A 24739-nucleotide genomic window follows, 5' to 3' on the forward strand; every position below is an offset into this window, starting at 1 on the left:
CGGTATGCGGGTAGAACGTTAGTCAAGTTGAACTTAATGCATACAAGTATTACTGAACAAAAATATGTGCTTCTAACATTTATTTTAGGTTATATGCTAGTTTTACATTATCCCAGCTGGGTATTAAACTGAGTTACAGAACTGGCAGTATGTTGGGGAAAACCAGATGTGTACTCTAAGAAAACAATAGTTTTGGGTCCAGAGCTTTCATTGAAGTCTGCTTCAAATTCACACTCCATATTCCTCTCCCTTTTCTCACAAAAAAATTGAGAGTTGTTCAAAAATGCATTTTAAAAAATCCAAATAATGATCGGAAAGTTTAACATGTATGCAAATGCTATCTGGATATGGCTTCAGAAAGTAAAGACCTTTGGCTGGCCTGGAGGCTCAGCTGGTAGCAAAATATATTGCCGTATGGGAGACCCTGATTTAAGTTCAACCACAGGCCATTAATGTCTGGAAGCTCCACATAGGTGAAATTTTCAGCTCTACAGCAAAGTAGTAGAGGATTTGGAGACTGTGTTCCTGATGGTTCCTGTAATTACATCCCAAAGTAATCGTCTGCCATGGATTTCACTGAAGTGGAAAATGAATGCAAATGGTAAATGAATGGGCGAATAAATGACAGCGTAGGCAGAAAAGCGCACAAAACCTTGGAGAACCACCGAGACGGGTGCTCTTGAAGGGTAAAATTGCCCTGAAAATAGACATATGGTTGAAGTTTAATTCACAGGGGAGAACATGCAGTCAACTACTGTCCCAGTTGTTTTCCACCCCCGAAGCAAAGTTTTTAGTGATTTGTAGCAGAACAGGGTATATGTGTTACCTAATGTGTTTAGAATGACTTGATACAGTTTTCTAAGCAGTGCAGGAAGGGAAGTGGATTAACAATCACTTCTTATTCTTCTTCCTTTGAAATTTAAACAGGAGAGTTTTGGTTATCATCTGTAATATTAGTTTCTCTGAAAATGCTTCCCCATGGAAGCAGACTTGCAGAACTTCATGCCATAGGCTAATACATGCAAGCAAAAAATACATTTTGAAAATCACTACTGGAAAAATGATTTTACTTGTGTTCTCAATGTGGAATGTAACTGGCAATTCACATTTTTAAGAATCTGTATAGTTCTTAAATGTCAGGTTACTGGCTCCAACTTGAGAAAAGTAAATAAAGGAGGACATTAATTCAGTAACCAAGAATTCATTTGCAAAATTGGGGAAATATCATCTGCAGTACCATAACATGTAGTACACGGCTTAGTCAAACTGACACTCTGTTTGGATTCATTTTCATTTTATGACTTTAAATTAGAAAAAGCATGTTTGCATCGTCGCAAAGTGAAAGGAGCACCAATTCCCAAGCTCTTCTCCAGGGTATTAGAAACATTTGTCCACTTAGTGCCTTGACTGAAGGGAAAGCATATGTGAAGCTACATTGCTGCGCGGGCTTCTGATGGAGAAGCTGAGTAGAAACGGTATGGCTTCGTGTGGCAAGAAGTATATCGAACTGATGTCTTATCTGTGAACTTTGATGGAAATCAGAGGATGGCGATTTGTGTTAGTTATTAAATTTGTCAAAAAGATGATAGTTTTAAAAATTACAGTGGATATATGGAAGAACATCCACTTTAATGAAAGAAAGAAATCATTTTTCCTAATGTCTTTTGTTTGAGAGCTATTGTCTGAAAATGTTTTTGACATGAAACATAAGATTTTCTGAGGTGGAACATGATATATAGCTTATAATATACATTCCATCTGCTTTTAGTTTTGGTCATCATTGGAACACCCTGAGCAGTTTACAGCAACACTGTCTTTTTCAGGGCAAATAATTTAAATGGAGTAGATAAAGCTTCTATTATTTTGGATTCTTTTTACATGAACTTTACTAGTAGATAAAAGCCAAGATTAGAGATACAGTTGGGTATTTTAATTCTCTTCCTACCGATATCTTGTAATTTTTTCTACGGGTATTTTGAGAAGTCCAGGTGTTCTTGTTATATCGCTGTCTTTCTAAAAACCAGCCATTTCATATGTTTATTTCTATCCAAAATTCTGGAGTACATAATCCCCTTACAAATGTATATACCCCACTATAATATGAACTGAACTCCTTGTATTTGTGTGTCTTACAGTTATCTGTCATTCCTGCCTATCTTGAGATTTGGGTGGAAAAACAAAACTGAAGACGACAGATACTTTCAAGTTCTGGCTTCCTTTCCTCTCTATGCAAATCAGAGAGCATCGTCCCTTAGGGCTTGGGTTTGCTACGGGGGAAAACCCTGAGTGTTTGAATCTGCTCTTTAACTTCGGTCCAGTTTACACTTTTTCTTGTCCTTCCTGGGATTTTTTTCTTGAATTATGTCTACAGTGTTATTTTTTGTGCAAGTTTCTGTAAGAAACTTATAATGTAATTCAGGTAATTCTCGGGAGTACTGCTTTCTTATTTAAGTATTCTTTAATTGACAAGTACTGGCTTATAACTTTCTCCAACTTCTGATTTATAGTTCAGGCACAGTTACAGTTAACTCCTCACTGTGGTTGTTCCTACCAGTCGTCTTCTGCTTTTCTTTTGAAGCCATTATGTACTTCTGATTCTGATTGATATAAATTGAGCTGCTTACATCATTTCATAATTAAAATGCGGGAGGTAGTATATTCATTTGCTTTTCCTTAGGACTTTTCCTGAACATTCCAATACTAGAACTTTTCTGTTCCTCTGTGGATAAAAGGCTCATGCTGGTGTCACATGTGCTTTTTTTTCCCATCCATATTTCTCCAACTTAATGGGATCCTGCAGTGTACGGTAGGAGCAGTGTTTTGTTACCCTAGCAACAAGAGCCAAACTTTCAGCTGTTATTTTGCTAGCATTTGAAAAAAAAAATCACTGCCAGTTATGATGTAAACATTTGCAGTTCCCCCCAAATGTCTTTTCTTTATGGAATCAAAGTAAAATCACCGTTCCGAGTGGAAACTGATAAATTGTTTGAGACATTTTTAAGCAGAATAACAGATGTGTGTGGTTCTGGTAGATCCCCAGTGATCTGGTCTTACTATTTTTAAGTGGCATATTTACTGCTAGCCTCATCGGAGGAGATGTACCCTCTCATTGGCACCAAGAGTCCAAATTCTAGTTTTAAGTTATTTCTGAAAGGATTGAATGCTATTTCTGCTGAAATTGCATGAGGACTTTAGCAGAATTTCATAGTAAATGCTGAAAGTACTTGCGCATTTATCTTGACTTTTTGTTTTAAGCATAACTAATCCCATCAGGAATTTGAGACTGGAGGATGGGACCAGCAGGGTGACATTTAAAGCCACGTTTACGTTTATTAGACTAGCAGGGACTTGTCCCATAAAAATGTAAAGGAAGACAGTCCCTTAGGACCGAGTTATCCTCTCCCTCTTGGCTAGGTTATGTCACAACAAAAAATTTCCCACCAGCCAGATGCTGTGTGAGTCACCATTTATTATTCACTTGAATAACCTTTATCAGTGCTGGTCAGTCGGAGGGAGTCTGGGTCACTCATGTATGACTTGTTTCTTGAGCTTTTGCACTCAGCAGCTACAGCTTAGTAAGATTTCTTTGACACTGTAGTATTTTTCTCTGAACTATCCAGCCATTTCTTAATAGCACTCAGTGGTACATTGAATACAACCCAAAAATAACATTCTGTTGGAAAAAAAACATTTAAGCCAAAGGCTTCTTTAGTATTGCTCAAAATAGTGAATTATGGTAGAGAGATTTAATTGTCCACTCTTGAAAAATCTTTCTTTTGGAAGTAGTTCCATCAATTCTATCGTACTTACTGCTAACAGTAAGCCATTTAATCACAAAATGTTGCAATTGCGTAGATTTGAATAATATTTACTGTTCTTAGATTGAATTAACTCAAAAGGTTTTGCAAGCTGTAACAGAATGTCGAAGGCTGAGCTGAGCTGAAATGCTTAGTGATATATTTCTCTCTTTTTTTTTTTCTTGCCAAAAGGTGATTGGGATATATGAACTAATTTTTGGTGGGTTGATTGCCTGGCAGTTACATCTCCCTATGTGTGCATGTAGCTCCTATGATGTAAAACATTGGTTCACCAGGAGAGAGATACAGAAAAGAGATTGATTAACCAGAGCCTTCGGAGAAAGTGGGCACGAAATACCAAAACTACCTAACTTGGGGAACTCCGGCAGGTGCAGGTACATCAAACTACCTTTTGTGGAACAGCTGACATTAAACTGTAGGTTACGGTTTGGGAAGTGCCACATCTGCAAAGAGCTGTCCCTTAACCACGAAGCTGTTCTGAGAAGTTTCCCTTGGTGGGCAATTTACTAAGAGTATCTTCGTACAAAAGATGAGTCAGATGTACGATACAGATTTCCTTACAAGCCTCATACTTCCAAATAGCCTCTTTAATTTGATACAGTGAATTTAGATGAGGTAACTCTTCTTTCTGTAACCAAGTAATTTTTACTGAAATTACATCTGCAGTTGAACTGCCAATTAATTATAATTGTTTTGCACATGTGCTAGTTTAAAGTGGATTTTCAATGGAACTCTGTGCTTTGTTTTGGTGCATTTTATATCATTTTATAGGGCCTGAGTCCATCTCTACTTGAAGTCAAAGGAAGGACCCCACTCGGCTTCCATGGGATGTGACCCCAAAGCATCTTGAGACTATACCTCTTTCTTTGCTTTGTTATCCTTTGATGCTGGCAGATACATTACTGTCCGTCTACCTGTGATAATGAGTTCAAATAAAATACTGCTGATGTAAATGTGCACTACTTTATACAGGATTTCATATAATCTCATTGTATTTAGATGACATGATACAAAGCTTGATTTAGGCTTTTATTTCTTAGTAATTAACTTTGCATCCCTTTCAGCCAGCGTAAGAGTTGACAGATAAAGTTTTAATTACACTGATTACCCTTTTGTGTTCAATACCAACCACTTCCCAAAGGAGCTGTTAGTCTGTTGAGGGACCCCCAGCTTGCCATGTAAGAGTACATGTGGTGACCCAGTGAAAGTGTGAGATACTTTTAACAACTGCACCTTTGTCTTTAGGTGTTCACTTAAATTTAGGCAGGATGCATTTAACCTGGAGAGACATTGTGAGCCTCGTGGGTTTTTTCTACGTTACGTGTTTTTAAATACTGTATATGGCAAAAAAAAAAAAAGGGTCAGATTGCTTATTCCAGTTGGACTGTGCTTAGGAAAGGGTCTGAGAGAGAGTGATGGTGAGAGCAGGTGTTTTGGGTTTGGTGGTTTGTTTTTTTTTTTTTAAAAAAGACTACATGAACTGTATTAATTTGGTCTTTTTCTACCCCGTATGTTTCTCCAGTTTATTTACCAAATTAGATGTGAACGCTTTTCAAAGATCCCAGAATATTTATTTGTAAAAATTAAAAAAACCCCAAACAAACAAAACCCCCCTTGTCCAGCGAATGTTAATAAAGATCATGAACCTCTGCCACCGCTTGCCTTTCCAAAACTTCACGCAGTTCTGTGCATCTCATTTTTCTTTGCTCAGGGCCTATTAGAACATTTCACTGGTGGCTGCTACTCTCCATAAAACCATAGTGCTGGAAAGTGTTGGTGGCTTTACGGAATAGTTGGTCTTCAGAGGCAGAGGCTGGCTCCCGGGGCTCGCTGAGCCTTGCTCTCCTCGGGGATCACTGCAACGGAGATCTTAAGAAACAAGGTAGTGTGTTGTGAAAGGGCTTTGGAGGATGCAGATGGTTTAAATACACTAAGCCACAATTTGCCATCACTTATCGAGCTCGGTCCAACCGCAGTAGCCAGAAAGATAGACATTTTTGTGAAGTTTGTTTAAGTAACCACAATAGCTGCAGTTTGTGTTCATGCATTTCTCCAGGTTTTGTACAGGCACGTTAAGGGAATCTCGGAGTAGACATTACTGAGTAGGACTGTGCTGTGGTATATGCTCAAAGTAAAAGCAGATGAGATGGTTTATTATTTGTTATGCAAGGAAATAATGCCGCTGATAAAAATGTACTCTGGAATTATTCTTTTCATTTTTCCACACTCGGTAGAGCTGAAATCAGTTTCACTTTTCATGCCTTTTAGTTTGGGGAATTTAAAGGAGGTGCTCTCAGTTATATGACTCTGTAGGGGTGTTAGTTAATGAAGTTTTGACAGATTTAAGGTCACATTTTGCATGGTTCAATTCAGCACACTTAGAAATACACAGCAGGGAGAGTTCCTCTCTCTGTGAACTGCAATATATTAGACTTTTATATATGCTGAATTTATTTTTGTATTGGCACATTTTATGTAAGAAATAAATAGCAAATTTAGGTACAAGTTGTTGTTGGAGTAAGGAGAGGACTCTAAGTAAAGCTTTATGAACTAGATCATTAACTTCAGAATGATATCCTAATCTTTAAGAGCAGTGGATCCTTTTTATATTGTTTCCAGTTTCCTTAGATCAAACATACTTTTATTTTAAGAAAAACATATTGGGACATTAACAGGAATATATTACCTTAGCATTACCAAAGCTCTTGCTGTGTATTTTTCTGCAAACCCCTTATCGTACAACACTGCAGTATTTGAGGACAGGTGAGTGGAGCAATTTGATTTGGGGTGATGGGAACTGCCAACAGGATACATGATTTGGGGACACCGACTTTGGTAGTCACTTCATTACCATGGGGTCTCTCGGAACCCTTCTTTTTTGTTTTCTCTTTTCTTCTCTGCATAGCCCAGTCCATACCTGGTGTCTTGCTCAAGTGGGAAGGGGACATCATAGCCGAATCTTTTCTTTGGCATCTTCTGGGCACAGACATTATGAGGAGTGTGTTTTTAATTCAATAAATATGTCCAGTTTAGAGGAAGTGTTCAGAAGGTAATAGGTAAAGAATTAAAACATGTTAGCATGCTTAATGTGAATCAGCATTATTTTACTAAAAATGGGCTTGTTGTTGTGAGTTTGAATGACAGTATACTTATTTGCTTTATATTTCTAACGTGCTGTTCTGATAATTTGAAACTGTAGCCCTATAGCAAATGATTGAAGCCAGTGTTAAATTTATTCAAAAATATCTAGCTGATATATTGCGAAAAGTAATTTTAAGCCTTCCAATTTGTATTTTCTAGTGTTTTCCCACAAATATCTTTGACTAATGCTATTCAGTATTTTAATCAAAGGTATGAAAGAAAACAAATAATTAGTGATACGTAAATGGCAGTGTAATTAAATGCTAAGTAATGAAAGTAACAGGTCAGTTTTACACTCTGACCTAGATGACTAGATATGATTGACTCAACCTGCCTTTTAATAAAGCTAGATGCAAAATAATGTAGTTTTCTAAGAAAAAATATTCCAGAATTATTTTTTTTTTATACTGGTGAACGTTTGGTGGCCTGCCTGATAGGATAAAATACAGTCTTTCACCTCCCAAACCTTTTCCTGCAGGGAATAATGAGAAGACACAGAAGATGGGGCAGTATGCTAGATGCTCCGTGCTATTCTGTCAATGGAAGTATTTAAAATAAAGACGGGATGGCCTCTATACTTCAAAAAGCAGCTGTGGTTTTCATGGAAATTGCTTTGTGTAAGGGTCCTTAATTTATGCCGTGTAAGACAAACTAGACAATGATCAGCCCTTTGTAACAGTAAAACAGAAAAACCTGTGAATTTCTGGAAACTCCGTGGTGGCTGGATATGAAACACATTGGAGTGTACGTTACGGCCTAGAGGCTTTTTTCTCTTGTGGTGATGCTGGTAATGATGAAATGATCATCAGAACAAGTTCAGCTTGAAAAATAAGAAATTAATATATGTAACTATTTTGGAAGAAATGTGAGTGGTATATATTTTGGCTTTTTCCTTTACTTCAGTGTGATCTTAGTAGTTTGAAGTTGAACATATAGCTGCCACAAAAATGCACCTTAAAAAGAAGAGAGGCCTCATATTTTGGAGGCTTCTGCTTAAAAAAGGGTTGCCAATAAATGATCTAAAGGATGGGTTACATCTTCCATGTGCTTACTCACCCCTCTGTATGCTTCTCATCGCTAGTTGCTGAGAGAGAAAAGCTGCAGATAGTCTCTGCAACACTGTGAGCCATCTGTCTTCCTTATCTTTTTGGAAGAGGAACTTCCAGTCTTTTATTGCTGTTAATATTTTTAAAAGTTTGGAAGATAAAACTTAGTCCTTAAAACTGTCTTGTAATTCTATCAAAATACTTGTTGTTTAATTTTAAGTACAGCGTAGAAAGTATGCAGCAATATGTAGTGATCCTTGGTCCACGTTGTCAGCTGTGTATTTGTTCTGAAGAATTACAGGTTGAACGTGAATTTATTTCTTCGGAAAGATAACACATCATCAGGCTATATGCATCCTTACTTGATATACATATGGGATAGATAAATATAGCACAAGGGTTACAGTGGTTGTCAATGAATACTGCTTGATCGTAGCATGAAGAGGACTGCTTCTTCGAGAACAGTTAGGTCAGTCTGTCCTTTGCTGCCCCTCCTTTTTGTCACGTTAATACTTCAATTTTATTGGAACAGGACTGTAAAAACACCAAAATAACTTTGTTCCAGCCCCCATGAGATACAAGCTTTTCAATACGCTTGACCATGACCTGTTAAATTGAACCGATGGCTTAAAGAGGAAGGAGTGAAAAGTAGATCATGTTACTGATTTTCCTTTATACTTAAGTATCCTCCATACTGAACTTGTTTCCTAGTGTTGGGTCTTGCTCTGCTTCAACAAGTGAAATTAAAAACTACAAAAGACAATCTTACGGAAGAAAATCTTGGGGTTTTTTTCATACAGCTCCATTCTTTCGGCGTTCTGCATTGCCTGTTCCAGATTCCTTAGTAAATGCCAAGGTGACAGAAATCTTGATCAGTCTAAGCCTCGGATGTTTTCAAGGAACTCATTAATTTCTGGTAGTAAAAAGTTTTGAGTTCTGCACCTAAATATAGAGTCTAGTTGCCTCAGGTAAGCTCATCTATAAGCCTGTAAATCCACTAAATAAATGTTTTGTTGCCACTAAATACAGTGGATGTTTTTAGTCTTAAGGCTCCATGAAGAAAACTTTAAGACTGAAAAGAATCACCTAGAGGGAGTGATCTTATTTAAGTGAACATGTTTAGCAGCAGAGCTTCTTACCATTTGAAGGAGCTGTGTTTGCTATTTGGATGTATTCATGTAGTGTTGCCATCAATGACGAATGACACTGTAGGAGGATGTTAGGCAGGTATTTTCTTAATTTTTTGTTTTCTAGGAATCCTCTAAACCTGTAACCATCCTTACACTTTTGGGCCCAAACTTTCCTTTTTACCAGTGTTTTAGCTAGAGCATGTCACTGAGATCTTTCCTTTTTCCTATGAGCAACTCATTTCTTTTGTGCAACATTTGCTGAAACGGTTACTTGCTGGCTATAAGCGTTACAGGATTTTCAGATGTGAACCTTCTATAAACAACCACTCTTTCAGTCATTCAAAACCTCATTTTTTTAAAAAATGTCATCTTCTATTGCATTCCTGCAGTAGAAATGGGAAGAAACGATGGAAAAAAGACACCAAAATCCCAATGTGTCTTGGTTTTGAGCTTTTTATAGGTAGGCAAACATATGTGCTTGCCTAGATTAATAAAAACGCTCACAACAACAGTAGCAAGAATGTGTTTTAGAAGGCTCAGTCTGGCAAGGACCAGGCTGAGGAATGGGCTTTTTTGGTAAACAAACTTCAGCTATCCCAAAACAGTTACCTATTTTTGAAGGTTGGGGTCTAGAGAAGAGTTTTAAGTTATGGGTTTCTAGAAGAATTATTCTCAGTGATAAGTAAAATCAGCAGAGGATGTGATATGAATTGAACCGTGGTTGGAAACTATGCTTGAATAATTTTGGAAGAAACTGAAGGAAAACCTATTACATTTTAATCTTTTTTAAAAAATTTTATTTCCTGCCCTGGCAGTTGAATGTTAAATGGGAACTATTAGTTATGGGCTAAAATGGTCTTTAAATGGAAAGGAAGGGAGCACAGAAAGTAGCTGGTTTTCATTATTACTACTGATTTTATTATTACATTTTATATGGCAAGCATCTCACTGAAAAAGGCACGAAAAACAGAAATCCAGGACCTTCAGGCTCAATAGCTTACATGTCCCAAATCACCGAGACTTTGAAGAGAGAATGATAGAGGAAAAAAGGTGGAGAGGGGAGGGAAAAATCCCAAAGAGAAAGGCAAAGGTTCAGGTCAGTGGGATAGCACTGCAAGGGGCTGTGCTTCTGCTACAGTTCCGATTGGGAAGCCGGGATTTGTGTTAATGTTGCTATAGGGAGGGACAGATAACGTATGTATGGGCAAAATAAGATAACATATGTATGGGCACAGTATGCTTTGAGTGCGCAGGGGGGAGCTGTCTGTCCCTTAGCTCATTTTATCAAATCTGTCAGCTCTTGTATCTCTCATTGAAAGCTTACAGAGCTTTAAGGAAAATAAATGTTTGGTCAAGGAGACCGTGGTTCTGTGTTCACTAGCAATGCCAAGAGCTCGCACTTCATTTTAAACATCTGAACAAAATACTGTTCCTTCTAGTATTTCTAGGACCGTTTAAAATCAAAACGAATAGAAATACATTTGTATTTCTGTCTGAAGGTGTTAGGGAACATTTTCTTATTCTGAAAGGTGATGGGAATAGTGAGGGAAGGGGCTCTTTCATGCTTGCTTTTTAATTTAGGCAAGTTGTCTTCACCAGGCTCACCGTGCAATGTGGTAGTCTTTGAGGCAACCGTGCAATGTGGTAGTCTTTGAGGCAACGAGGTTTGGGACGTGAAGGGTTGCAAAGATCAGGCCAGGTCACAAAATGGGCTTGAGAGCATTGGTAGTTTCAAAGCATTCTCAGATCCATACATCTCAAAGATATTCTCAAATATCTTCTAGACATTTCCTAAAGTATTCCGATTTTTCTTGAGAAACATTTTTCACTAGGTTTTCTATTTGGGGAAAAGCATGTATCCATGGTTCTAACTGCAAGCTGAAAGAACAGAAGAATTTGGCGAGCTGCTCTGTTCCAGCTGTGCAATTGCTTATGCTTGCAGTGGAAATGATTGTGCGATGTAAAGAGTGGGCTCCGGCTCCGCGAGAGCTAAAGATCTCGTTGCTGTCAAGACAACTGTTTACCGCTGACAGCAAGCAATAAGAGATGACCAAATGTACTTTTTCTTAGTACTCCACTCGGTTCTTTTACAAAAACATTTTTTGGTCTGCTTGTTAATTTTAAAAGCAGTCTTTTTTAGGATTGTTTTCAGCATTGGCTTGAACTCTCACTAGCCCGAGTTAGCTTGAGTGATGCTCCATGTCAGATACTTTTGTGCCTAAATGAAGGGGAAGTGTGACTTCAAGCTGCTTGTTCTCTGTGTGTGTTTAGAGCGTGAATTAATGAATTTTGTTAGAAGTGACGTTTCTTACGTTTCAGTTTAACCATATTCTGTTCCCTGTTTTGGACCAGTAAGGCAGGATGTTAGAGAAGCCCAGTGGAATTGGGAAGAGAAGTTCATTTTCAGGGCAAATTGTTTATTTTTTTGGTACAGTTCCTTTATTTTAAGGTCAAGGGCAGGTAAGAATTACAAAGTTAAAGTATTGGTCTGGAAGTCAGGTAAGCAGCCAAAGACAAGCCGTATACTTACACTACATTTGCAAAAGGCTCTGGTACCCAGCTCCTCCACGAATGCCATGTAATGTGAAATCACAAATGCAAGCAGAATCCAAGGACCATAACCAAACTTGCTGCTCTATTTGCCTGAGTTGGGCTTTTTCTAAAGAGAATATTTATCAATACTGCTGTTTGTGAGAAGCAGAAAGGGTGACATCAGTCATAGTTCTTCAGCATAACAAACTTTTAGCATATTTTTAAGCTAAGACAGAAATATAATACATTTATCATAATCTCCAGTAATGCCTAGAGAAAATGTAATTTATTGCTGGTTTTAATGTCAGTTCAGTTGGATTTTCCTATCTGGATACGCCTGAGATTTATGATAAATTGTGTTATCTTACGAGTACGGTGTGATTAGTTAAGTGATATCTTTAGTAAGCTGCAGGTCATCATCATGTCACATTTGACAGAGGTGTTCAGACATACAACGTGGGATCAAATATTCCAGGCTGAGCCTGAGATTGGGTTGATCCTCTCTTTGGCTCAGCGGGATTAAGCACAAGGTGCTAGGCCATTGAGACTACAGAAACAGCTTTATTTCCAAATCCCTTTCAAAAAAAAAAAAAAAAGGGGTGAAGACGGCAATGTTCCCCTTCTACTCTCATCCATTTGTATCTTAATTTCAGAAGCTGTACAGTAATTCAAATAGAAACGGCAAAATAATTTTGTTCAGCCTGCTGTATATAAACTCTGCAGATATTAAGAAGAGCTTGTTGCTCATTCCTTCATTTGAAGTTCAGTCAGATGGTTTAATTTAAGACTGGGATCTTGTCCCTGTTTTTGCTTTTATTCTCATTTGTTCAGCAACTGATTATAGAGCCAGTTATGCCACAATAACAAGCTAGGCAGTATTTAATGAAATCTAAGACAGCTATTAATGTTAGCATGTATTAAGTGGAAAACATTAAGAAGTCTTTTTCAGCATTAGATTGTTCTTCTTTTAGTTTTCAAAGTCCAGACAGGTTTTTGTGGTTTTCTGTTTTGTTTTGTTTTTAAGTGATTTTAAACACGTATTAAGGAGGCTGTGCACGATGGACAAATGGGTAAAGAGAAGCTTAAAGAAGCAAAATGGTTCTTCATTTTGAAAAATGGCCTTTTCCTGGCTTCCAAGTGTCCTACCATGTTTTCTAGCTGTAGGGAAAAAATACAAGGGCGGCAATTGGTAGGGAATAAACGTATCAGTGCGACATTCAATTTAGAGCCAATCACCTGGTTTGCAAACCCCAAATACTCTGGCATAACGCTAGTGAAAATGAACCTGCCTTGCTTGGCCGCTCACCTCCCATGATTGAATACTGAAGCCTGTAGTCCTTGGGGTCTGCACAAACAGGGCCTGACAAAGAAGGAAAACCTATACTAATTGTGATTTTTATAATGTTTGATGTCTTCTCTCTCCGATTTGGCAATCTGGTTTTTTTCAACCTATACAACTGGAAAGCAAGCACAGTGTATGTAGCTATCACTGCTATAGTCTTGAACTGGGATTGGAGCACATTTAACCTTAACTGAGTTGGTTTTAATCTGGGTAGTTGGAAGGAATGGAGCAGCAGCAATCAATCTATGACCTTGTCAATGGAAATTCATAAATACCTGGGTTTGTCAGCCCCTGCTAATGTTGGCACGTTGTCCATTTTACCTCTGGGAAAACTAGCTCAGCTTCATCGATGCATCCTATAAAAATGCTTCCCATTTCTTTGTTAATGAAAGCTTATTTACAAATAGTTTATGCAGCAGGAAGACAATAGGAAAAGCAAATAAGCATTTGCATGAAACCAATAGGGAAGTGTAATTTGACAGCAAAAAGTATTTTATGCAAGTATTACTGGGGTTTTTTTTGGTAGGCAGGATGGTAAAGGTAGATTATCACTAGGAATCTAATAGGTTTGGTATAAGATAACGTATAACAGAGTTATTTTGTCTTCTCCAGAGTGTGTGCTATAAAAGGGAGTTCTTTTGAAGAGCGCTGGAAGGTGTGCAGTTGAGAACATACTGTAAACCAGGGAAGCTGGTACTGTTACAGGTTTTAGGCTGCTTTGTTGTAAAACAGTTTGTATGTGAGAATGATGGGCTTGTTCAGTTGCTCACAGTCGTTCTGAAGTTTGTAGTTCAGAAATAAATGAGGGAAAATCCATTTAAGACTTGCAGGTAATCAGTAGGACAGACTGTGATGTAGTTCCGTGGTATGTATCATATAGTTCCAAAACAAATACCGTAGGATGAGAGAATTTTGCTTACTCCTGTAAAAACAAAATGTAGCATCCTTTTGCAGTTGATGCTGACTGTATCTCAGAACACCCAAGATCCCTATAAAATCCTGACAACACCCCTAAAGGTCATTTACGGAGGTCACCTCTTTTTGCCTCCCACACTCCCTAGAGAAATTCTGGTCTGCCCACTCCTTCATGGCCACCCACCCGCAGATCAGCTGAGAAATCATACTTTGTTAAGAAAAACCTTTGTTAAGAATGTTATTTTTGTTCTTTGTTCTCTTTCCTGCGTTTGAAAGATGTCTTTTGTTCGCTGTGGTTCAAATACCGTAGTTCAAAAATACATCATTCGTGGCATATAGAAATTAAAACTGCATATGTATATTTTAGCTGAATTTAAAAAATGAGACTGGGGACTTGTCATTGTTTACATATATGTATTTTACTCTGATTTGTGTTTTAAGAAGTAAATTAAAATTAGTCTAATCACAAGAACATTTTTAAGCAAGCACTTTCAGATGGATCGACCGTTCTTTGGTTTTTGAAGCCTATAGGGGACTTAGTCTTCACCAGTCAAATGCAGATGTGTTTAGAGTAAGGATTAATTAGCAGCAATTCTTAAATCTCTACCTCCGTATACAATAGGAATATAACCATTACTGTAGTAAATTGTCGGAAGTTGAATGCCTTTGGCTGTCAGAGGAGTATCTTGGATCTGTGTCTGTTTATGTAACAGTAAAAGCATTACTCAGTGATACTGTTGCGTGCTGTTGAAGTTATCACACTTAGTGTAACCTGCTCAGTCTATCTCACTTAGTCTTTGCAATAATCATTAACAGAATTACGAATCTCATAAGGCAAAATGCGGTGAGCATCTAGTATGGGAATCTTGCCATATGCGTACCATATCCTCTCGGAAACCCACATGATTGAAAGCAACTGTTACTGATAGACAAGTTTTCTTGTGTTTCTTTTTAATGGTCTTTGGTTTTGCATCTGTTTTAAGTTAGATGGTTCATAATGCATTTCTGATTGCGGTTGTTTACAAGCTGCTTTCTCCATTGCTTTCCCTCCAGGTGTTGCAGGGTGCTCAGCTGATAGCTGTTGCTTCTGCTGAGCCTGCGTCAGGGGGTGTTGATGGATCCCCGCTCCAAGGGAGTGATATCCAAGTCCAATATGTGCAGCTGACACCAGTGACAGACCACTCTGCGACTAATCAAGTATGTATATATATTTTTTTGCTATTTGAATGTACATAACTTGATCGAAACATCTGTCAGATGAGCTATATATCTGTCCAGAAATGCTGCAGTCCCAATGAGTTTATGATCCTGTTTCCAAACCATAACCAAAAAAAAAAAATCATCTATAATAAGAAACATCATTTTGGTAAAGGTATAAATGGTCTTTGACTATTCCTGCTTCTATGTTCTTGCTCAGTGCCTCTAAAGAATAGTTATTTTGGTCATCATTGTTTTCCTGCATCCTTGAAGGCTGACAGACATGTTAAAGGACAGGGCAAAAAACTTGCTTGGAATCTATCCAAAAAGTATTCTTCAGACTGAGGTTTCTCTTAAAAATGTTATTCCCTTTCTGACAGCAGTTTTCCAGTTATTTTGATCAACAGCCTGGATTTCCTGCAGAAGTCGCAATGTTAGCAATTGTAAGTGAACACTTGATCCTCTCAGTTACGGTGGAGGAATTATCGTGGGTGTTGTTTGTTTTTTTTTTTTTTTTCTTTTTAAACCAGTTTGAACAGTCATGTATCTGAGTCTAGAAAAAGTTTCTCATCAGCTTGCAGCTGTGACTGGTGACAACAGGAGAATGCTGACTTAAAACAGTTGTCAGAAATGTTTCTGAAGATGATTACACATTCTTCTGTGAACCTCACTTAGTGGACTTCGTTTCTAGGGAATGCCAAGTGGTTGTGAAAAATAAGCTGTTGCTTGCTAGCCAAAATATAATGGTATCCTTAGCAGCCAATATTAGAGTGGATTTTTGTCTGATACATACCCAGTTTTGTAGAGAATTCTCATCTGGCTACAAACATTTGGATATTGAGTCTCTTGGGGCGGGGGGGGAGTTGCATAAGAAATCAAGGGGATCATGTCCAGACTTTGCGTGCACAAAACTCAAGCTCTTAGTTCTTCTTCCATGGGCAAGGCAATCTGCAGATCAATTCGCTCTGTGAAGGCAGAGCACATTAGTTATCCCAGTGGCAAAGAGGGCCTCAAACAAAAGATGGAGCTGTGTTGCATATTGCCGAAGCGCCGTCTGCGCTCACTGGTGCAGGTAGGAAGGCCGGAGCTCTAAACTCTTTTAGTTGCCCCAGTCCACGCTGGCTCCCCACCTGGACACTACGAAGTGCTTTTCAGAAAAATGATGCTCCCTGCCAAAAAGGATCAGACTGCCTGGCATGTGAGTGTCCTGTGCTGTAAAATCACATTCTAGTTTTCTGTACACTGATCTTCCCGTGTAGATGAGCCCTCAATCGTTGTTTTTCCCTCTTTTGTAGATTTGTCTCTGCACTAACCTTCTCAATATTTTATTCTTAGTCACTTGTAATAGTACACTGGACAATAAGAGTCCAGCATATAATAAGAGTTTTTCCCTCTTTTGTAGATTTGTCTCTGCACTAACCTTCTCAATATTTTATTCTTAGTCACTTGTAATAGTACGCTGGACTATAAGAGTCCAGCATACAATAAGACAGGCAACGATCGTGCCTTATTTCTTATAAATCCTCAAGTACTGCTGGTCCCACACAATTAATAAAGCATATAGGCGTCAGGTAGCGCGAGGTGTTTGTCGTGCTGCTGTCCTCACTCCAGGCCTGGGAAATTCTCAAATTTACCTCCCACGGACTTTCTCCTGAGTCTGTTCCTTGTTCCTGTCCTCCCCTTCTCAGCTACCACCTCTGATGGGCAAGAGGTTACGGCGTTCAGTTATAAACATCGGTGTCCGTCTCCCACATGACTGGCAGCCACCAGAGGAGTTACTTTTCTCTTCAAGGGACACTTTGCGCTGTGTTAGGTTTTAATATTGTGGTTAACCACAGAGATTTGTACAAAGCTGAAGAGAAGCAGAAAAGGAATGTGAAATAAGAAGTGTATGAAAGGAAAAACAGGCAAGACTAAAAATAAGTTTGCCATAAATATTTCCTCAGTTTACACAAACTAAAAACTAAGAGTCTGTTAATGAATTGGAGAACCCAACTTGGTATTGGCATTACTCTTGAGTTATATGGATAGCCCAGTAGCTTTTTTTGGCTAAAATTGTGGAATAGCCCTACTCATCTTAGATCTCTTATCTGAAGGGAAAACCCTGTCAGTGAGGCTGTAGTGATGCTTTTATCTGTTTTCATATAGTTCTTTGCCAAGGTACTGAGATGTTCTCAATGATTTTCAATCTATTTATCAAACAAAGCTTATAAAAGTGGAGTTTATTATCCACCTGGGTTGGATGCTATGCCCTACACAAATTCCTGGTTTGAAACACCACAACTGCGAATTTATTTAATGTCTGAAAACAAGACACCAGTTGCCTGACCTTTTTTCTTGAAAACCATGCATTTGGAAGCAATCGCATATGCAAAGCTGAAGGTAGGGGTGAGGCTACTTGAAATGAATCCCTTCTCTGACTTCAGCTGAAGCAGACAGCAATACGCACTTCAACATAGTGTTTTCAATGTATTCACGCACGATTTTGTATTTTCAAATTCCTGTAGACAGAAGTATTAATAGCTAGGATTCTGAGAGTTTCTTAATAACCCTAAACCACATATGTGAACACAAACTATTAATATATGAACAGTGTTTTGCTGGCATAAAATTGCAAATGCATGCATGGAGGGAGACATGGTTTGAAATCAGATGCATTTTCGGGATTTAGGTTTAGTTGGCTTGTTTTCATGTCTCGATAGCATTCTTTCTTATAGCAGCTTGCAAAATTTAGAAATATAGAATGTGATGGTGACAAAGAATATTTGGATTAATTCTGTGCTCAAATTCATATGCTGGTGGTAAATTTTGTTTGATTTGGAAAAAAAACATAATTCCAAATCTAAAGCGTGCTTCTAACCCCTTTGGGCAGTCTTCTACTTCTGGTCTGAATGTTGGATAAATATTCAGTATTGCTGTTGTGGCTATTATTTGGTAATTATATTACTTCAATACAGTTTTCCTCTAATGGGAAAGAAAAAACTTTGGTCACTTGAAAACTTACCTGCTATCAAATTTAGCAACCTGATAGAATTATTCACCACTTTGGCACTAATTTATTGAACATTTAAGTAAACACCAAATTACTTATAAAATTGAACAGGAAAACAATCTTGTAGCTGTGTGCAATTACCGGCAACAAGGCAGAGAGATGAAGAGAAATAATCTGGCAACAAAAACCTGAATTTAGGAGCAATGCTTTATAATTTTGAACCTCCAGTATTTTCATTTGAGTAAATAAGTGGCGACTGTATAGTAAAACCTAAAGGATGGGAAATCTAGTTGAATTCCCACCCTTGTGCCTTTGTGGGTCATCTCGCAGATACCAGGCTGAGAGCATACGGCAGGGCTTCAAGTAAGACTTTTTCATAACAGAAGTACTGCCACAGAAATAATTCTGTATCCAGGGCATTACATAAAGCAGCTATTAGATGAATTTATGGAGGGAAAATCTGTCAAGGGCAGATCTCTGGAATCTGTGGGAGTGTGCAGGAAAATATCATTAAATTCTTGCCCTTTTCTTGTAGTTTATCTGTGCTTGTGATATTGGCTGCTATCAGGGGAAGGCTTATTGGGTGTGATAGACTTTATCCAAGCCAATACAGCTGTTCTTAAATGCTATTCATCTTACAGCTCTAAAGATGGAGTTTGTTTCATAATCTAGTTTTCCTTACTCCAACTAACTTGGCTAAAAAGGCAGTTTGCTATGGGATTATCCTTTCACAGCACGGTCAGACTACTGGTAGGCCGTAATTTGATTTTTAAGGAGACTTCCTTTGAAAGCTTAAGTCAGTTGTCTTTCCTTTAAACTCTTTCACGGAGGACAGTTTTTGTTGGAAAGTGTGTAGAATCAGGCCTGTAGGAAGAATTTTATGAGAAAAAGGGTCACTATAGTAGTACTATTCTCATTTTACACAAAATAGAGAAGGACCACAGTGGGTAAAGTCAGCAGTTTTAGACCGTATCCCGCACCAGCTGGGGAAATTCCAAGCACAGGGCAAACAGGTAATTTTACTCCCCTTACCTACGATGGTTCTGTCACTCCGGGACTTACTACTGTCTTTTCTGTGATCACCCTTGGTGGACTTTCCTTCCATAACGCTGTTCAGCTCTGCCTTGGACCCCCGAGCTGTCAGTACGTACATTGTGCTTCACACACAAAGCCTTCCACAGCTTCGGCACATGTTGTGCCAGACACGGGTTTTATTTTGTTTCTTTTTAGAGCTGGTTCTTTTTTGGGGAGAGAGAGGGAATAATTGTTTTCTATTTGCTCTCTTTGTGCCACTCGTGATTTTATAGATCCTTATCATGATTTCATTATTTTAGCCTTTTCTTTCCAGCTGGAAGGGCATTAGTCTACTTAGTCTTCATGTGGACTCTTTATGTTATTTTTGGTGCCTTTGTAAGTGTATTCCCATTTCAACTCTGTCATAGAGCTGATATCCGTGCAGATTTTGCACTGGTACATACAAGAAGTTTCAATTAGTATAACTTGTTCGCGTTCCCCTGGCTACACCAAAGGAAAGCACTTTTGTCTTGATTTACTGATTTCATGTTTCCTTTTGCAGGGCACTGATACCCTTCAATCAGCAATCCAGCCAGAGATGCAGATAGAACACGGAGCAATCCAAATTCAATAAGAGAATTGCGAAAACTGTGTCAAACCAAGGTGTCAGCGAACCCCAGTCGGAAGTTAAGTGCTGTAGTCCTCGTGCAACAACAGGAGAATGGAAATACCTATGAGACTAATGGTCACACCTCAAACATCTCCTGCAAACAGTAGAGTTCTGGTGATCTGCTTGCACTCACCTGGAATAAATCAGACCCATTTATTTAAGTCGGAGCTACATCACTACATCAGTTGAGAATCTGGCCTTCAGAAAAAATACATGGCCTGCCCTTAGGTACACTTAAAGAGAAAAAATTCTTTCAGAAAGAGGGAAAGAAATCTAATGAATCAAAACCATGAGGCTAAATTAATGTTTCATCCTGTTCATTTCTTCTGTGAAATACACCATTTGAATGTCTGCAGATATCTTAGGAAGTGTATTGCTGCTTTGCAATACTTGCTTTACCACATATAGAAGATCAAGAGCTCAAATATTTTTCACTGTTTAAACAGCTTTTTTTATTTGCTATGGTGTTTATAACAAAAATGGAAAATATTTAAAAAAAGAAAAATCCCATAACTGCAAGTATTAGCCTTTTGCTGGTGTTTTCTGTTCAGTGTAATGAAAACTGTATTTGCAGAAGACTAACAATTTTGTTTGTACTGTTGCTTAACTACTTTTCTAGGGGAAAATGCTTTTAAATGCTGTAATTATGCATTTCTAATGAAAAATAAATGTGTATTTATGAATAGTGCAGCTCTAAGTTGCTCTCTGCTTTAGGAATGAATACGGTTTGACTGGACTCTGCTGTAAGAGTGTAGTTCTGCAGTATTTGAAGACAGACACTATCTGGCAAGCTCTGCTGTCAAACTGAGAAGTAAGATTAAGTCTATAAGGAAGATATCAATCTTAGATCATGCTATTATCTAAATTTCCAGTGCAAGAAAAATGTGATAGTTAAGCTTTTGAGTCTGCAAATCCTATTTTATACAATGAACTTATGAAATCATTTTTAAAAAATGTGAGCGATTCTTCTGAGCTCTCTCCCTTTTAGTTCCTCCTGCCTCCTTTGTCCAGCCATTTGTGGCAATACCTCAGTTTGAGATTCATCCATAAAAAGCTGGGCTGCAAAAGTCGGATACCTGTCTTGTTATCCAACCTGCAACAGCAGGGTGAAATCCCCTCTCCGCTGAAACTTATGGGAAATCTGATACCCATTTCAAGAAAGCTGCATTTTCATATTTGCTAAGCTTGAGTGGAAAGGACACGCGTTTGCTATAACCTGATTATCTTAATGGTGCACGTTTTAGAAAAATATAGAGTTTACTGGGGGAGGTGTTGCTTTGTGTTTGTTTTTCAGCTGACTTGCTATATGGTTATTGTCAATATATGGCTCATAATGCATTTAATGTATTAATGAATGGGGCATAGCCACAAATTCTACATGGTTGAATTCAGGATAACGGTTTTCTTTTTTGTGAAAGGAAGGGTTAAGCACACCCAATTTCTGGGAATGTTGTCCCTGGTAAGTATTACACTTTATGTAAATTCCTACTTCTCTTTAGGCTATTTCTTGACGCACAAGTACAATGCAAACTGAACCACAGCTTATTGAATACAATGCTTGCAACAGGCCAAGAATTTGGCTACTCTTCAGTTTCTTTTTTTAATAGTGTTTCTCAGACTGGGTGATGTTTGAAGAGCTTGGCATCCAAATAGAAGCCTAAAAATAAAGCAAGGCCTGTACGTTTTAGCATGGCTGTTTAATAATAATTTATCACTTGGAAATGACAGTGAGAAAGCTGGGATGGCAAAGCTGCTGCATGCTACTGCGTGCCACTCTCTTGCTATATTCATATTGGCCACAGCAGCTTTCTTGTTTTCTTTGGAAAGTTTTACTCTTACCCAGCTTTCCTTCTGCATCCTGGGTGTCTTCTGCTTTCAGAGGGAACACACATGCATTTAAACTGTAGGGTATCTGTCTTTGTTTTCTGGTGCAATTAAGAATTCTGTTCTCTTTGCATTTTTCAGCTCAGGTACAAGATGAAATTGAGTTCAGGAGAGGTTTCCTTTAGCCAGTAGACTGCTGCATGCTCAAGTCTCTTCTGCTAAAGGTGATTGTAAAGATTCACTGCACACCATGCAGTGAAATAGCATTAACTAGATTTCAAGAGAGTGAAATCTACTTCACCAGTGTGGAATGGAGAGTGTACAAATCAATTGAAATAAATAGGTAAGGAGAGCAGCTTAAGACCCGCCTGGGCATTCAGATGTTAAGACTGCGTGTTTCTCAAGATGTGAATGTTTCTCAGTGTTACGTCAATGTTTACATTAGTCTAAGATGTGTCACACTGTGTTTATACTTAAAAGAAAAGCAACTTCAACACTGAGCCAGGTATTCCTGTGGGTAATCCCGGTCCCTGTTCCCTTTCTGTACATGTTATGTGCTTGGAGGATTCGTGTCCTTATCCAGGGAGGAACTGTCTTCGCTTCAGGAATGTTTTATGTGTTTTCTAGACATCACAGGCTGTGTCACGTACAAATAAGTCATTCCTGAGAAGAGTAATTCAGGAATTAATTCCGTTCTACGAAATGCTTGTGACTGTGAAGAGTCTGTGAAGTTCTGTGCAAGTGTGAAGAGTATGTTCATGCAGAGATTATCGTAACAATAACATATCAACAGTAAGAAATCCTACAAGTATTATAAGATAACTGAAGGCATGAAAATCTTGCAGGGGTACTGAGCGTTTTGCCTGGCGCTCTGTTCAGGTAGGTTGGTGTTTCACCGTGGATGTAGTTCTGCCCTTGAAGACTGTTTGACCATTTCAGTAGGTCAGCTAGAAATGAGTTCTCATTACGCCTCCTTTTGTTATTCACAGCTTCTGCCTTTTTAATAATAAGGTTCTTTTCCCCTCAGCAAACCTTCTAACATTCTCATTTTTAACTGTTCTTTTTCTCTTCATGCTGCTTTTGTCCAAGAGGCAGAGATTGAGAACATATGACCAAGAGTCTTCAGGGGGACATTTCTTGTAAGGTTAGACTAGGATCAGCTGCATATTTTATTTGTAATTCATCTCGTGACCTGCAGAATACTGTTTTCATGGGTTTGATTTAGTTTTGTGTAATAGTGATTAGGCACGCAGGCTTTGGGGGAGGAGAGCCTCTGGTTACCCTACTTGGCCCCATTGGTTATTTTCGATATTAAGTTCACTGTAGCCAGGACCTCACCATTTATCTTGATGTTATTCTAAAATTCTTGACATGTAGTTATGGCTGCACAGGCAGTACGGTACCATTATAGTGACCTTTCAGAGCACTTAATCTTGAATCCCACCTGAAAGAGCATCCATCTCTTGAATTCTTAAGGGCTTCTGTGGTCCTGATGGAAAAACTAATCAAAATGTTATGGTTTGGTGGATTATACAACTAGAAATTAGTCTAAAAAAAGTGAAGGATGTGGGTTATTTCTTTTCTGTTTTTCTTTTTGTTTCTTTCATTCCTTGTTATTTTGACATATTTTGTCTTGCAAAACAAAACTATAAAAGTGAGCGCCCTTCTGTGACTCAAATAAACTGGAATGCCTTCATTAGCTGCATTTTTAAGCATTTCAGTATTGACAGTTTGCCTGTAAAGCAAGGAATGCTGGCCAAAATGTTGCTCTAGTGCTTGTCTCCGACACAGATATCCTGGCATGCGTACGGGTATGCTCTGGTGGCCCTGGACTTTATTATCCGCTTCACAGAACTGCTATGGAGTTCCATGTTAGAAAATACAGTGGGGAAACCAATATCTAAAAAAGCCCCCCAAATCACCATAGAATCTCACTCTGCACAAACTTCTGTTGGCAATCAGTATTCCTTCTGAATTTCTAATTACCTAAGTACTGAAAATTTAGAGCCGTAACTATAATTCAGCAAAAACTGTTTCCCATTATCAGAAATAAGAATGTTCCTTTCATTCACTGCGATCCCAAAGCACTTCTATAAGCTCTGCTGATTTAGGTGAGTACTCGACAGTCAAACCTCATTTCCTTGAATGAAGCCGGGAATAAGAAAGTCATTCAGTTAGAGTGGTGTTTGGGGTAAACTGAGATTGCTTTTTTTTAATGCGCTGGTACAAACGGACATACTTGATTTCTCTGCTAAACAAGGTTTGACATATTTAGAGGTTGTTTTATACCCTACAAAAATATGAGTAACTAACCGTGCAGCAAGTGGAGGCAAGAGGAGTTGTGCAGAGCTGAAGTTAGAGCTGAAGTGCGTGGGATGTGATTGCTCACGTGCAGTGTGGCCAGGGCAAGGGGTTAACACTCCTCATCTTTCAGAAGGTGCCAAGGGATTTTTAATCAAGTCTTGTTCTTTAGCATGATAAATTGGATGGAACTGGATGAAAACCTATTTTTCCTCATCTACAACTTCACATGCGAAGTTTAATGCAAGGGCAAATGTCTCCTTTTGTTTGACTTTTTTGCCTTTTTTTAAACTTACATGAATTCTACTTTTGAAAGCTTTCTCATGTTTGTTTCCTATTCAATTTTTAAAAGTATACATTTTGCAAAGGAAAAATGTCCTCTAATGATATTTAATAAAATTTTATATTTTGGGCAGAAAATTATATTTTTAGGATTTTGTTCATCAGCATAGATATTTTTAATTGATGGGTAGACTGGGAAAAGTTCTGTTCTTCCGGTCCCTCAGGTTAATCTGTATTTTTGAATGTTTCAGTAAACTGTCCAGTTTCGTCTGTGTCTTATCAGCTTGGGTTGAGCGTGAGTTAATATATGTTATATAGTCTTCCAGTAAATATTTTATTTCAGATGTTTCATACTACTTAAAGGAAAGTTAATCTGGTTGTGAAACAGATGAACAAAAGCCTGGATGGAAAGCTGAGTTTAGCCTGACATCTCTCCATGCTACACTGTGATGCCAGCTGTAAGGACAGACTGTTCATTGTCCCTCACTGTGCCACAATCTGGACATTTATGGTATTTAATTTGAAAATAATAAAT

At 38.2% G+C, this 24739-nt stretch overlaps 1 protein-coding gene across 4 annotated transcripts in view; it reads left to right on the top strand.

Annotated features, from left to right (window-relative positions):
* BANP (BTG3 associated nuclear protein) overlaps positions 1-21372 on the top strand; it is a 154879-nt gene extending 133507 nt beyond the window's left edge. The window contains exons 12-13 of one of the 4 annotated variants that reach the window (XM_075510991.1): positions 14978-15121; positions 19690-21356. In XM_075510991.1, the coding sequence (XP_075367106.1) occupies positions 14978-15121; positions 19690-19761 (216 nt within the window). In that variant the 3' untranslated portion in view covers positions 19762-21356. Of the gene's footprint in view, positions 1-14977; positions 15122-19689 lie in introns of all 4 variants that reach the window. The other 3 variants (XM_075510992.1, XM_075510993.1, XM_075510994.1) reach the window with 3 other exon arrangements.
* Positions 21373-24739: the final 3367 nt, after the last annotated feature.

Source organism: Mycteria americana, chromosome 8 (assembly GCF_035582795.1).
Source record: "Mycteria americana isolate JAX WOST 10 ecotype Jacksonville Zoo and Gardens chromosome 8, USCA_MyAme_1.0, whole genome shotgun sequence".
NCBI lineage: Eukaryota > Metazoa > Chordata > Aves > Ciconiiformes > Ciconiidae > Mycteria > Mycteria americana.